The 15,252-nt window shown below is 45.2% G+C and overlaps 1 protein-coding gene across 1 annotated transcript in view; it reads left to right on the top strand.

The window, feature by feature from the left end:
• Positions 1-15,252, top strand: part of ULK1 (unc-51 like autophagy activating kinase 1) — a 74,601-nt gene that overhangs the window by 10,165 nt on the left and 49,184 nt on the right. The window contains exons 5-8 of the mRNA XM_058816684.1: positions 5,370-5,402; positions 6,160-6,196; positions 12,816-12,989; positions 14,755-14,828. Of these exons, the coding sequence (XP_058672667.1) occupies positions 5,370-5,402; positions 6,160-6,196; positions 12,816-12,989; positions 14,755-14,828 (318 nt within the window). The remainder of the gene's footprint in view (positions 1-5,369; positions 5,403-6,159; positions 6,197-12,815; positions 12,990-14,754; positions 14,829-15,252) is intronic.

The raw sequence follows: 15,252 nt of genomic DNA, 5'->3' as shown, positions 1-15,252 counted from the left end.
GGAGAGTACAGTAGTGCCTGGAATGGGGCAGTGCTGACCCTTGGCATCACTGTTCTTCCAGTTCTACAAAAATCTGCCCTGCTGCAAGGCCACCCATCGACCATTTTTGTGCTGCAGGGCCTCCCTTCTGCTTGCTCCATGTCCTAGAGCAAGCTGGCAGGTCAGAAGGAAGCAGAATGCAGTCAGTGGCCAACTGTGGGCCAATTGTGGATAGAACATGGTGGGCCTTGCCAGGTCTTGTTTCTGGTGCTTACTCCATGGGATCTACATTAAGAAATTAGAAGCCCTCATTATTTTGGGAAGTCACAGATCTGCTGACTCTGGAAATAACACTTTCTAGTCACTTGCAGTAGGTTTTACCTTTCTTCATCTGAGTTAATTGTCTCCTGAATTGGAAGCCCGCTCAGAATGTTCTTGAGTTCCTTATTGATGATGTTCAGGAGGAGTGAGGAGGATGACCAGGGCCAGAGAACAGAAGGCTCTGAGACCTGTTTTTCTTTTCACTTGGGTTCAAAAGCCATGTGAATATCTTCTATTTGCTTTATATCAGTTTTCCAAAGGACGAGCAATGATAGGTTCTCCCACACTTCTGACTGATGTTGCTATTGTCCCTTATCTTGCTTTGTTCCAATAGATGCATCAGAAGATAATCCTTGCTTATCATGACAGTTTTCCTTTCCCTTTTCAGAGGCTAGCCTGCTCAAGCCAAGCTGTGAGCCACAGTGAAACAGTTCTAAGAGATTTTACTTTTTGCAAAGTTGTTTTCCTCTCTTTAGAACAGCAGGTTTGTTTTTCCCAAGCCCAGTCAGTTTGGGAGCCCCTGCCTGAGCTAGGGATTTTCCAGATGCCATTGGCCTAAGAATTGGCTTCTGTAAAGCAAAGTTGTGTTTGTTTGGACTGTGTTTGACTCCAGTGCTACTGTCAGAAGGCAAAAACTGGAGACCACAGGTCAGAAAGGTATTGGCTCCATGAGATCCTGCTGGCAAAACAGGAGGATGTGATACACAGTGGTTCTGCTGCAGTGAGAAGGGGAAGTAACAAAAAAGAAATGGAAAAGCTTAGCTTTCAGTTGATGTTATCTTCCACTGCCAGACCCCCAGCTTTATGTTGTGCTTCTGTTGTGTTGGTGCAGTTGGTGAAATTCCTGGCCCTGCTTAGAGAGATCCATGTGCAGCAAAATTATCTTTGCTTGGCAGCATCTCTGGGTGCTGTTGGAGAGGTGGTGTTGAGCAGCTTGTGGGAGATATCTGCTGAGAGGCACAAACCCTCTGCCATCACAGGGATGCCAGCAAACACCCAGAGAGTGGTAAAACAAGTCTTGAGTGCTTATGGCTCCTCTGGTGTAGGCGACAGGAGCCTTTCCAGCCCCACAGTGCTCAGCACATGGGTGTAACTCTGGAGCTGCTTTCATCTTCAGTGTTCTTCCCAGTTGTCCTAGAAAAGAGGTCTTGTGTGAGGTAGGAGTCATTCTTAGCTGGTTTTCCCCCAGAGTGTACTACAGCACTGGTCTCACACAGAAGGGTGAGAACACTGCACTGCTGAGAGAATCTTGGAGTGTTGTGTAATCAAATTTCCACTTTTTGCCGTTCCTGAGCATCTTTCTAAACTTGGTGGCAGGCTGAGTTCAGGGGTAGAGTGCAGAGGAGGATTTTTCTAAGGAAAATTCCTCTCTGAGACTTTTTAAGCTGTGGTAGGAGGATGACTAACTGTGGGTACACCCAGACATTTCCCTTTGGACACACCTAAACACACTCTTTCCAAGAAGAGGATCATGCCACCTTCCAGTATGGGTGGAGAGAAGGGAGACAGGACTGTTGGGTCTTACTGTCCATAACACCATGTGTCCTGGTGTCACAGTGAGGAATTCTAACAGAGCACAGTCTTGGGGTGATTTATGGTGTATTGCTAAATAAGGTTTCTTCATTTCTTTGTCCTCCATCAGCAGATGTGTGTTATTTGTAGACAGCAGAGGCTGTTGCCTATTTTTACACTCAATTAAATTGTAACTTCATCACTGGGGCCTCTGCTGCAAGAACAAGGCAGGCAATGCTCCAGGTTGATTAATTATCAGCTTAATGCCTTTGGCAGAGGCGTTTTGCTGCCATTGTGGGGCATGGCCAGGGTACTGCTGCCCTTTGTGATGACAGGAAAAGTTAGGGGTTGTGTCTGTGCTGTTGTCTCCATTGAGCTTGTTTAGTGACAGGATTAGGCTTGGCTGTACAGACTGGCACATGTGAATAAGAGGTCCAGAGGAAATGATCTGTAACACTTCTTGAAAATAAGCCTCTGCAAAAATAGAGCAAACTGTAATACTTTTCTTGATGTGGAAATGAGTGGGTTGGGCATTTTGCTTTGGTTTTCAGATAAACTGGTAGCTTGCAGAATTTGGCTTGCAGTATTTTTTCCCTTGTTTTGTTAATGAAAAAATCATAAATATAGTGGAAGGATAAAAATGGACTAGAAGTAGTTTCTGCTGCTGAATCAGCTTGAGAGAAGTCCATCAGCCTGTTTGAGAAACCAGAAGTCTCTTCAGACAGCTGAGTCTATTTTAACCACAGTAAGCTCTACTGGCTTTTTCCAAACACTAGTTTGTTTCTGGGACCCTTCTTGAAATAAATGTTTCATTTTGTTGGTAAAATTTTACAGATCTTTCTTGTAAGTGGATCTTGAAATGCTGAAGCTGCACATGTGTTTGTTGCCTTGCTACAGGCAGCTGTGATCTGAAAATGCCCTTGCTAGGTGTTCTGGCCAGCTCTGCCTGGTGAGGTTGGATTTTCAGAGGTTGCTGTTGCCAGTGATGGTTGGGAGAGCCACCAGCTTCTCTCCTCAAAGCCTTTCAGGCATTGCCCTCTTATCACACCAGCACAGTCAAGAGATAAAACCACCAACCACCAAGGTCATGTTGTTGTTGGGAAAGTCAAGCAGAGCATCTCCCTTGCCAGTGCTGGTCCTTGTTTAACCCTGGTCCCTGCACACACTGGCTGCCAAAAATCAATGACTTCCTTGGTGATGTTTGTTTGCAAAGTCTTTAAATAATGTAGAGTGGAAAAACAGCCATACTGCAGAGTGTGCATTAGCTGTTGGCTAATAAGTTATTACAAATATCTTCTGAGTTGGTTTGTGTAAGCTCTGGTTCCTCTTCGTTTCCTATATAGGTAATAATACACTGAGCTTCCCCAAACCATGCTGGCACTGTGCATATAAAGTGCAGAGTTCCTGGGCTGCAGTGATCACAGCACATTCAGCCTAGAAGTGTCTATGAAACCTGTTTTTGTGGCAGTGATGAACCTGGTCTGGGCTGCAAAAACCACTTCAGACATTTCCTGTGTGCCCAGCAGCTGCATTGCACTTCTGGTGTGTCTCCTATCTCCTGGTACATCTGGGGCTGCAGTTCCTGTAGCAGTGAAAGTCCTGGGTGTTTTTATCAACCTTGGCTTTCTGCTCTTCTTGCCTAGGACAGCAGGAGCTGGTGGGCTTTGAATGCTGCTGAGAATTCTCCCTCAGTGCTTTGCCATGTGCAAAGCCTGTGATGGTGCTTGGGGTTTTCTTCTTGCACAGCTTCCCTGGGCTGGTGCTTTTAGCCACAGACTGGTTTCCCACTTCATTAGTGTGTGTATGAAATTGGATGACTTAATGTGTGCTGCTTTCAAATGCAGAGGTTGAAAAACAAAGCCTGTTGAAAGAAGTGTTTGTCATGCAGGGAAGTGCAGCAAACACTTTCTTGAAGTATTACAGAAAATTGCTTTTTCAACAAACAGGGGGACTTCTAAAAGCTCAGCAGGGTTTGGTAGTGAGAACAGCTGTAAGAACAGAGGGTGGCTCTGGGCTGTGGTGGATGCTTGAGCCCCTCCAGGGAAGGTGCCCTGTTCCCCTGCAGCTGTGGCTGTCTCAAATCTCAGATACTTCATCTTCCTCCTCTTCCTCCAACCAGTCTTCAGCAAACATCTGGAAACCCAGATTTCACGTGGTGAGGTTGAAAGGATAGAGAAGAGAAAGCAAGAGGTGCTGAGGACTCCAGGCATTGACAAAGGCAGGGAATTTGGTACAGCTTGATGGGAGGCAGAGTTCTGTGGACTGACCAGGGTGAAAGGGATGAGAGCAGACAGTGGAGAATGCTTGGAAACTAAACAGAGTTCTAGAGTGGATGCTGGAGGTTTTGAAATGGTTTGGGTCAGAAGAGAAATCATGTAGACTGGTATCTAAACAGCCTGTGAATAAAGTCATGCTGCCCTGGAAGTGGAATCTCATGCTCTGCCTCTGCTTTCAGGACTTCTCCACTCACCCACACAGTTGCTGTCTGTGAGTGTTCCCAGCTGGGCCTTGAGTTTAGAAGTGACTTCTGGTTTATAAGCTGTAGGACTGACTTCTTGCTTACAGATTTTATATAGTTGGTCTACTCCTGTCTGACTTCTGTCTCAACAAAAGGATTTAGTCGTTTGGCCTTCTGGGTCTACCCAGGGTTGAAATATTTGGCTGTTTTCATGTCTGTTCTTTGGCAGTGCTTTGGTGGCTCTGCTGGACACGTGCCAGGCTGGCCCTGGTGTCACCATGTGCTGCACAGCCACCAAGGCTCCTGCTGGGACTCTGTGGGGCTGTATTTTTGTGGGACACATCTCTGCACTCTCCTGTGCTTGTACCATGGATATATGGATGTTTCCCTGCGGCTGGGGAGAGGTCAGCCAAGGCAGGAGGTGAACTCCCAGGATGGTAAGAGCATCACAGTGCAGCACCTGTAGTGAATTTAGGAAGATGAGGATTTGGCCTGGACTTGGCTGGTGTTGACCCCTGTTACAATCCAGAAAGCTTTAACCACCTCATAATGGCACTGTTAAGGCATGTAGAAAATATGGTTGGCAAATGTTACATTTTTAGTCTAAGATCTTTCATTTTGCCCTCTAATGGAAGGTGTCACTTGGGCACTTTTCAGCCACGGGGTTGAATTGCAGGTCCCAAAGTTGTGCTGCTCTTATCTTTCTGTTCAGCCTAGCCCTGCTCATGTGGGCACAGCTGCTAAAAAGGGCCAAGTTAAATGTGGAAATGATTAAGGCTCTAAGATAGCAGTGTGCCAGCATCCGTGTTGCGTGCCACTGTTAATCCCTGGAGCCTGAAAGGACATGGAGACCCAAGCCACAATACAGAAGATCAGCTTGGTTAAACAGATGCACTCTCACAAATCAATAATATGCTTAAATACCTGGCATTTTCAAAGCAAGCAGTCTTCCAGGAATTAACCTATAATGTTTTCACCCTTTCTTCAGTCTGACTCATAGCAGAGAACAAATTATCTGTTTAAAAGGTAATACAGCAATTAAATGTCTGAAATATTTCAGTGCATAAATCCCTTAATTTTCCATTTTCTATTTCCCCAGGAACTGGCAAACTCTGTCTACTTGGTTATGGAGGTGAGTGTGTTGGTTTTTTTAACCTCCTTTCCCTCCCTCTTTCTCTTTTTGAATATTTTAAACCCATTTTAAGCAGATCAGCATGTTTCACAAGTGGTGCTTCCTGCTGGCAGTCTCACCTGTAAGGCTTTGTTAATCTAATCTGCAGCTCAGGCCTTGGAGAGTGTGGGTGCAGAGAGCAGCCAGGGGATTTTCCATCTTGCTGCTCTCAAAAGGTCCTGCAGGCACAGGCTTAAGCAGACACTCAATTTTAGGGGTTAGAAGGGTATGTTCAGGCATCCACCAGAGAGAATGTTCTGGACACAGATTACCTGCAGAGCCGCTGAATGTTTCCCTTGCTCTGCAGTTCTCACTTGGAGGTCTTGTTGACTTTTCCTAATGATGTGGAACATTGATGTGAGGAGTTTGAGCGTTCAGCTGTGTCCACTCCCAGGCTTTCCTCAAACAGTTTTCTGCTGCTGTCTCCAGTGCTGACCCCTCTGCTTTGTTCTGGTTCTACCTTTCTCTCTGAAGTCCTTGAACATGGATGGTGCTGGTGATGCTGGTGTATCATCATGCAACATAACATTTAGGAGAAATAGGAGAGGAACCCAGAGGAATGGGGTTTTCCCCTGCCAACTTCTGGATAGTATTTTAACATGTGTGCTTATTTTTGTTTAAATATTGTGATAAACCTGCCACCCTACTGAAGTTTACTGTTTTTCTTGTTAATCTTTGATTTGCCCTGTGTTAACTGAGCTTTCTGTTCTGTTTGCAGTACTGTAATGGTGGTGACCTGGCAGACTACCTTCACAGTAAGTACAGCAGGATGGAGAATATCCTCTGGGAGGGTCACCCTTCATAATCTTTGGAAAACTGAGAAACCATGACAATAAAAGCTGGTCTTGTAGTCCTTTCTATGTAGGTCAGTAGTGACTGTTGTCAGTAGTTATATATTTTAGTTGCAATGGCCTTACAGGTTAAACATATTCCAACACTACTAGGGACACAGTTTCTTTTATTAGTGACTGGAAAAAAGCTGTTTACACTGAAGCCTTGCAGTAGTGTTGGATTAAAATAAGATCCCAAGAGTATGTTCTCTAAGGTGTCCCCACATCTAGGGCAGAGCATGTTTCCTGTTCCAGCATATTGAGGATGGCTGTGGTGTAGCCAGTAGTGCTGGGAGGGTGACCCCATTAATTTTGGGGTCTTCTGGAGAGTATAGCGCAAGTATATGGGACCATGGTGCCTTGAAGAACCTTTTGGTGAGACTCAGGGGTGTCTTTGCCATCAAGAGAAATGCTTTGCAGGTCATCCAGCTGTACTGCTGGGACTCAGGCAACCCCTCAAGGTATTTTTCAGTGCAGCACAGGTACAGTACCCTGGTTTGTGAAAATCACTTTGCACCTCAGTACCTAGAACAGGTACGAGGATAAAATGTTTAACAATATACTTAGCTGCACTCAGATACAGCCCTTTTATTTATTTTTTTTTCCCATGACTTTGTTTTTTCTCTTAAAGTAGCTTTCTGGTTGTTTTGCATGTTAACTAGAAGATTACTAAATGTGAAGAGACAACTTTAATCTCATTTCATGTGTGGCTCTAGGTCATGGTTAAACAAAGTTTGTTCACATTGTTCAAATTAAAAGCTAGTCAGCTGGATAATACTTCAGGCTCCTTATTGAGGTATGTGATGCCTGGAAATGGCAAAAATTGAAGGATTAAAAGATAAATTTACATTTGCCCTACAGCTAGTGTTGGTGTCCCTAGAATAATAATTTGGGGCTTGATGCTAGCATGCCACACTTTTCCTGCAGGGTAATGAATTATATTTGTGGACTTGAATTTTCAGAAAGAGTTCAGTACTTGAAGGAAAGAGAATATTCTGTCTTTCATGTATTTTGTTTGTTTAAAGCGTGGGTGAGATAGAAGTGACAGGCATTTGTTTTTTAAAATCCAGGTTTAGTGTGTTTTGTCTTTGATATGTTTTGCATCTGTTGGGTATTGCTGTGCTCTTTTTAGATCTTTAGTGGTGGCAGAATGTTCTTATGGACACCAGTGGAGGATGGTTTTGTATTTGGTACTTTCTTTTTTCTCTCTGAATGCAAATGCAAATTTTATAAATAAAGTGCTTTTAAAAAATAGCAAAACTTCAGTTTTACCAGTGCATGGGCTTTGAAAGCTTAATATTTTATCTTTCGTGCACATGAAGTGAACCTTGATCTTAAAGCAGTGGGCCCTGCACTCTCATTGGGAAACTGTGTGTGCAAACAAGAAATTATAGAAACGAATAACAGAAACAAGGATTTACAGGAAATCATCTGGTCTGTACCACTACTTCTGTGTGTACGTTGTTGTTTTCCCTTCTGCCACCCTCCTCCCTCAAAAAAAAAAAAACCCTCAAGAAAAAAGTGAAGCATGCAGTTAGTTAGGCTGTTAATACAGCTCACTTCCTGGCCTATCAATTGAAATTACTCAGGAAGCTGGTGGCTAGTTTGAGACAGTGACAATGAATTGTATTTTCCAAATAAAATTCAGCTTTACCCCAGTTTGATTTGTTTGAGTGTTACCTGGTGCAAAACTTGATCTTTCTTTGCCTGAGTTCATGTGAGAAAGTTAACCTTTAGCTCTGTTTTTACCAATAAAATATTTTGGTTTGGCAACTGTTAAGATTGTTGTGTCTGGGAAGTTGGTGCTTAGTTTTGTTTTAACTCTTAACACTTGTGTGCTGGTTGCCAGTGAAGAGAACCCAGCAAGCACCAATTTCCAAGGGAGGAGTCAGGAAGGGACTGCAGCAAGAAGGTTTAGTTACTCCCATCAATGCCAGATCCCAGAGCCTAGATAAAAGTCAGATTTCTGCATCTCACCACATGCTCCTCTGGGGTATCTCCTCTTCCAGCTTCTGCAGGCTTCCAGCTTCTGCAAAAGAACTCAGGGTTCTTTTGACAGGAGTGATTTTTCACTGAAAACTCATCTTGGAAAGTTTAGATTTCTTCAGTATTTGACTGCTACTCAGGAGGCTCATCTCTACTGAGTGGTTATTGTGCTGCTTCAGTTATTCTGATAATTGTGTGATGGTGTTTAATTGCAACATCTACTTTCCCACTGGCTCCTCAGACGTTTGTGCTGGTTGGTAGTTCCTGTAACACTTAAGCAAGCAGCACATGCAAATCCCCTGGTTCTCATTGAATGAGTTGCTTGTAAGCTTCCAGATCCATTCTGCCCTCTAATTACAGGCATTAGGCAATGTGGTAATTCCATGCTGAATCCAAAGGCACTCTCATTCTCCTTGTCTTCATGACTGGAGGACGTGCACAGGTGCACGTTGGAGTGCACTGTGTGTGTCTGGCTGGATTTTATGGTGTTGGGCAGCCCCATCCATCTCTGGTACAGCCCAAGGCTCTGTGGGCTCTGCTGTGGTGGTGTCCTTGACAGGTCCAATGCAATTTCCCTTCTGGGAGATGTCTAGAAGTTGCTTTCAGTGGAGGCTGCTGAGAATTGAGCTGAGAGTGGCAGGTGTGTGCTGGAGCTGGGGGAGGTGTTCCAGCAGGGACCAGCTCTGTACAGGAATATCTGGGATTGTGTCCTCAGGTACTCAGGAGCAGCTGGGCTGAAATTCCTTAATTTCTGTGAGTTGGCGTTGGCACAGGCTGTGGACACTCATGAGAGCATATTTGTGATGTTTCTTAAAGCTGCTGCTTTCATATCATAACAGGGAATTTCTTGGTTTGACCATGCTGGGAGTTTGATCTTTCTAGTCCATCCCAAGTAGTGCAGGGACCCTGTTGCAAATCAGAGGTGTGGAACATTGCTCTGTAGCTTTTCTCCCTCTACAGCCAGTTAATTAAGAAGGTCTAGTCCCACCACAGACATATCTGGAATAAGTGTTCTGGCTTGTACAGAAGAGTCACAAGAGTGTGAATCTGTGTCACTGACCATGGGTAGATGGGATAGGTTCAAAGCCAGGCCCCAAACAAGTCAGCTTGCTCTCAGACTTCAGTGTGACTTGGATTGGGCCTATGTTAGAGATACTTGTGACACCTGTGGGTAAGAGGAGATGTTCTTTTTCCTAAATAACTGTTCCAAAATGATGGTGTAACCCAACGTCAGTGGGTGCCCTGCAGTACATCTCCTGATCAGCTGACGGGGGCTGTTTACTGCACTTCTGAACTTCTCAGAACAGGCTGACCAGGGCACTTCTTAGGTGGTTTCATCCTTTTTCTCTGCCTTCAGAGCTCGAGGTACGTGGGCCCCACAGTGACCCAGAGTAAATATTTTCTCTGATCTACTGACCTGAGCAGCCCAAGGCAGTAAGAGTGCCTCATCACTGAAGTGGAGCCCATGAAAATAAACACAGGGATATTATTGCTTCTCAGTAATGGCAGAGTAGGGCTTATGAAACAGCATCCTCTGCAAGAATGTGTTGCTCACCACAGACATCCACAGGGATGCCCAGACTTTAATGCAGGATTATATTTTGCCAGCAGTTTTCTGGTGAAGATGAGACTATCCCCTTTTTACAGGGACAGACTTACAAGTTCCCTGTTTGAGATGTAGCAAAGGAAGACAGTGTTTTGTTCTCCACTGTTTTGAGGTTTTCTTGGGCTTTTTTTTTTTTTTATGGCACATAAATTGAATGAGTTTTTTGTATCTTCTCATTCCCTCTGCTGTTGGTAGCTGGTCTGGGAGAACTTTTGCAGGCCCAGTATCCTGAAGTCATTGGAAATGTCAGTTGTATTTATGTTTCTGTCCTTCAGTTGCAGATTGCTGCTGTCACACAGTAGACTGATGGACTGAGGATGAGAGATAAGGAGTTTTGTTTTCCAGTGTTACAGCCTGTTTGTTAATGGGGAGAGGTAAAAGGGTATTGCCCCTGCTGTCTCCAAGGAACTGACTGTCCCTTTTCTGTTCCTGAGGGCAGAGCCTCAGTTTCCCAGTCCTGCCTGGATTTGTGAGATTGAATGCTGCCAGAGGATCCAGCAGATTTCTCTGGCTGATTTTGCAGCCCTGCAATGGTAGCTCCACTCTGCTACTGCAGTTGCACTGTGGGACTATGTCTGCACAGGCCCAAGACGCCAGTTTAGATTCTGTGTGCCAGGAAAACAATTCTTTTGCAGGGCTGAGAACTTTGTATGGACTTCTTTGAGGTGGAAATGCTTAAATTCTGCAGGAACATGTAGTTTAGAAACACTGTTTTCTATTGATGAATTTTTGTGATCTTGTTAGCAATGTGGTTGTTTTCAGTATTATGAAGAGTTAGAGTTGCCATCAGGGAGGCTCAGCTGGTTTGCTGAGGGCTGTGGCTGGTGCTGTGTTTGCCCTATAGCCCCCAAATTATCTGCAGGACAGGGAATGCCTCAGAGCCGTGGCTGCTCCTGGGACTGCAGGTCAGGACAAGGCTCTCCACAGCTCCTCTGCTAGAGGCTGAGTGTGTTCAGCCAGGAGCTGGTAATTGCCTGCTGCCTTAATAATAACAATTATCAGGTTTCACGTCTTGCTTCATGTGTGGAGGAGGGTGGTCAGCCTGTCCTTTCCTGGGCCTGAGCTGAATTGGGAAAATACAACTTTTGAATTCCTGCTGTTTTGTTGAAAGATGGTGTTTTAACCATTCCTGTATAGATTTCCTTGAGTACAGATTGCAGAAATACTACAGAGTCCTTTTGGTGGAAGGAATATTTAGCACAGCTAAGAGATGCTGGACTTTTAATAGACAGAAAATGGTATGAGATTGAGTACACTGTGATAATTCAGGAGGAGGTTGGGGAGAGCTTTGTTAAAGATGAGGCAGTGCTTTCTTCAGAAGATGCAAGTGTGTTTTGAAGACTTGCATCTGAGCTGCCTCTTGGTATCCTTAAAATCCCTTCACAGAATCTCCCCTCTGGAGAGGAGTCTCGTGAACTGCAGCTGAGTGCCAGTTCATGGGGAAAAGGCTCAGTGAGGGGACAGAAACTCCGTGTACATGTGCACTGCTCTCACGTGTTGGAGGCCAGGACCACCTGATAGCCATGGTGACACTTTAGCTGTGCTTGTGCCTCCCAGACCAGTGAGCCTTGGGAGTGGTGGGAGTTTATTTTCTATTCTAAGCGCTGCTTAACTTATCTGTGTCCCTTGCTGCTTCCCATCCATGTATTTTACAAGTTAGATTTTTCATTTCCTGTGTTGTGTTAAAGCTGTGTGCAGCCTCAGCTGTGTTTTCATAAGGATTCCTCCCTTCTAGCTGACTGGCTAGGGTGATGTTTTGAAGCTCCTGCCAGCCTGTTTTAATGTCTTACTAGAGAACAGCTGGAAGAGCTATAATGAAGTCCCAAGTAATTTACAGGACTTTTTACAAAAGAAATAATTTTATTCAACTGGTATGGTGCTTCCTTGAAGCCTGACTTGCTCAGTGACTGACAAGGAGGCAGGCTGGTAGCACTGTTGATCCTGGGGTTTGTTCAGCAGGCTGTTCCCAGCTCTGGCAAGAGTTTCATACGTGTAGTTCTTAAAATAACGAGAGCTGATGTTGCACTGCTCTGATTAGAAGAGCCAGTTGAAAATTATTTTAATCCCTTCAATGTTTGTTTTCACACCATGGTCCCTGGGAAGGCTGTATCTCAGGAGAGGCCACTCCAGAGCTGCTTTATTTGCAGATTTTGATCACTAATACATTCTTTTAAAAAACTTGGCTTGTGAAAACATTTTGAGATACTCTTGCTGTATCTGTGGGTGGAGGGTGGCAGGTGATGGTTTGCAGGGGTCATTTGGTAAGGTCTTTTGTCAAGTCCTGAACTGTGGTTCACCCAAACACGGGGTTTGGGATTAGAATTCTGGTTTGGTCAGGTGATGATGCACAAGGGTTAGGCCTAGATTTGGATTCATACCCTAAAGGTACAGATCCCTGCTGGCCATGTGCCCTAACCTACTGTGAATTTAACCTATCAACCCTTCCCAGGTCCAGCATGGGCCTCAATGACTCTTGCAGGTATAAATCCTGATCCTAATTGCCTTTCCTCTGAGCTCCACATTTAGACCTGGTCTATGTGATAAAGCTCTGACCTTGGGTATCCAGCTGCTGCTGACCATAATCCCAGGCAGCCACAGCCCTGCCTGGTGCTTGCCTGGATCTGCCTTGCTGAGGGAAGCTCTAAACCTCACCAGATGCCACTTTTGGACACAGTTAATAACCCAGATTCAGCACCCAGGGCTGGCCTGAGTTCACCATGAGGGACTCAGGGCTGAAAACAGCCTTGACCACAGAATAAGCTGGGAATGCAAATGCTCTCCCTTGTTGCCTGTAGGAATCATTCAGAAATGGTGTGTGGGGAAAAGACATCGTATGTGGGAATAAAATGACAAATTAGAGTTAATTGCTGTGAGACTCTGCCCTCTGGGCTCCTCAGAGAACTGGCACTGTGAGTTTTTCATCTGTGGTTGTTTTTCTTTCCTCCTTGCCAGCTATGCGGACACTCAGTGAAGACACCATCAGGCTCTTCCTCCAGCAGATAGCAGGTGCCATGAAAATGCTGCACAGCAAGGGCATCATCCATCGGGACCTGAAGCCCCAGAATATTCTCCTTTCCTATGCTGGGGGCAGGAAATCGAATCCCAACAACATTCGCATAAAGATCGGTAAGGCACCGCTACAGCGTCACCCTGAGCACTTGGGAGTTTGGTGATGGACACATGGAAACCTCCATTTTACTTTGGAGAGCTGTCTAGGAGGAGAAAAGCTTTTCTCCACTTTAAAAACACCCTAACGTTTCTCATTCTTAGCTCCTCTGGTAAATGCAGCCTTCAGCTGCCTGCAAGCAGTAGGAGCAAAAGCTTTCTACTCTGCCAGGACACAGGTTTGACACAAAGGAATTGGGCAGGCCTTGCTCTGCTCTCAGTTCAATGGTGCCACCCTCAGTAAAAACAAACACCAGCCTGCCCTAATTGGCTTGTAATCTCCAGGCTTATCAGGAAATGAGCAGAAGTTGTGACTTTAGTCTTCAGCTTCTAACAGTGTTGAGGTTAAATGTTGTTGTCTGAAGACCTGGTACTAGGTGCTCTCCTGGCTGGCCTCAGAGTGGGTTGTCAGGCAGACCCAAAAGTGGGAGTTTTCTCAGTCTGAACCAGAGACAGGCTTCTCAGCTGCATCTTGAAGAAATTCCCATTCTGCACATCAGGCAAGTGGCACAGATGCACCAGTAGCTGGGATGAGTGCTCCAGAAATCCAGTTACAGAGCACACATATTCCCTGCAGTCCCTCAAAAATAAGATGACATCACCCTCACATGTGGGCTTTTGGTTACGTTACAACTCAGAGCTGAAGCTGACGCCAATTAGGTAAAAATTAGGCAGAAGTGTTCCTCAGCTTAACCCTGTGCTGTGGAGAAAGTGTTAGTGCTTTCCTTCAGCTCGGAAATAATTTCCAGTGGAAAAGTTTGAAATGTTGCTGCTTGTTCAGCTGAAGCATTTTGGTGTGGTGTTTTTTTTTTGTTTTGTTTGTTTGTTTGGTTTTGGTTTTTTGTTTTTTCTGTCAAGCAGAGTTAATATCTGTAAGGAAGGGATTGGGAGCTGCAAACAGGCAGGAGGGCTGTGGGCACAACTGCTCTGGGTGTGATGTAACCTGCAACCCTCCTTGTGCTCCCTGAGGAGTGCATGGTCCAGGGAGAACCTGGCTGTACCAGTTCAGTAGTGACAGATGACAGTGTAAACAGCTGTGTCAATGTCCTAGCTTGAAATATCTGGTAACCTTGAGAGAACATCTCAGTGTCATATGATCAGATGCCCAGTAACCTGCAGAGGTAATTCCTCTTGGTATTCCTTGTTCCTGGCTCTTCTACTTGCTACGTGAACTGTGGCTCAGTTATCTGGCCTAGTGCTGGGGTTAGCACAGTTGGTACTCTTCTAAAGGAACAGAACAAGACTCATTTTGGTAGGGCTGGTCTAGAAATGTGGGTAGTGGTGAGTAGTGGTTCCTCCTGGATGTTTCACATTGCAGCCTTTTCAATGGAAGGCGACTTTCAGTTCCCCAATGAAAGGCTGAGACAGCAGCAGATGAACTGGCTGGTTCTGAACTGGCACATTCTCACTCAAGTCAGGAGAGCCTCCCCAGCTGGCATTTCAGAGTGCAGGCAAATGGGTTCTGATCCCTGAAAGAGGGATGGGAGTTTGTTCATCTGAGCACTCTTGGGACTGGCTCTGTCCTTTTGTAGTGTCTGTACTGTGCATTAATAACTCGCACAAGGGTGCTCCTGCTCAAGAACAGCTGTCAAAGCCTTACCAAGATAGGATATAGGTTGCAAAGGTTGATGGGAAGTGAAGGTAGAGTAGGAAGAATGAACTGGAGAAGGTGCAGGCTCTCCAGAGCTGGTGTCTGCTCCTGACCCACCTCTGTTTCTCCTTGCAGCTGACTTTGGGTTTGCCCGGTACCTGCAGAACAACATGATGGCAGCAACACTGTGTGGCTCACCCATGTACATGGTAAGTGTGACTTTTCTAGAGGATTTTCTGTGTTGTTCCTGCTTTGCTCCCCAAAAGCAAGGCTTTGCTTTTATCTAGACTTTTCCCCAGAGGTGAAATTTTGTTTATTTGCCTGAAACCAGCACAGTCCTGAAGTTCTGGCTGCTGGTAGTGTCAGACAGCAGGTGCCTGTGCTGTCATGTAACTTCCAAGTGAGATGTGGATAAACCATGCTTTCAGGATGGCTGCTTAGACACTGAAACTGATGTGTGTAAGAAACCAAACTGATCCCTTTACCCTCTTTGTACTTCCCACCCTGGGATCAGGTTGTGATGAGGTGATCTCTTATTTGTGCTCATGGCAGCAGTCAAGGTCTCGGTGTCACATCAAGTCACTGAAAGGAAAAATGAGAAAACCAGACAGAAATAAAAATGTCATAACCAGA

This window comes from Ammospiza caudacuta, chromosome 18 (assembly GCF_027887145.1).
Source record: "Ammospiza caudacuta isolate bAmmCau1 chromosome 18, bAmmCau1.pri, whole genome shotgun sequence".
NCBI classification, from domain to species: domain Eukaryota; kingdom Metazoa; phylum Chordata; class Aves; order Passeriformes; family Passerellidae; genus Ammospiza; species Ammospiza caudacuta.
This window is presented reverse-complemented; position numbering and strand designations above follow the sequence as displayed.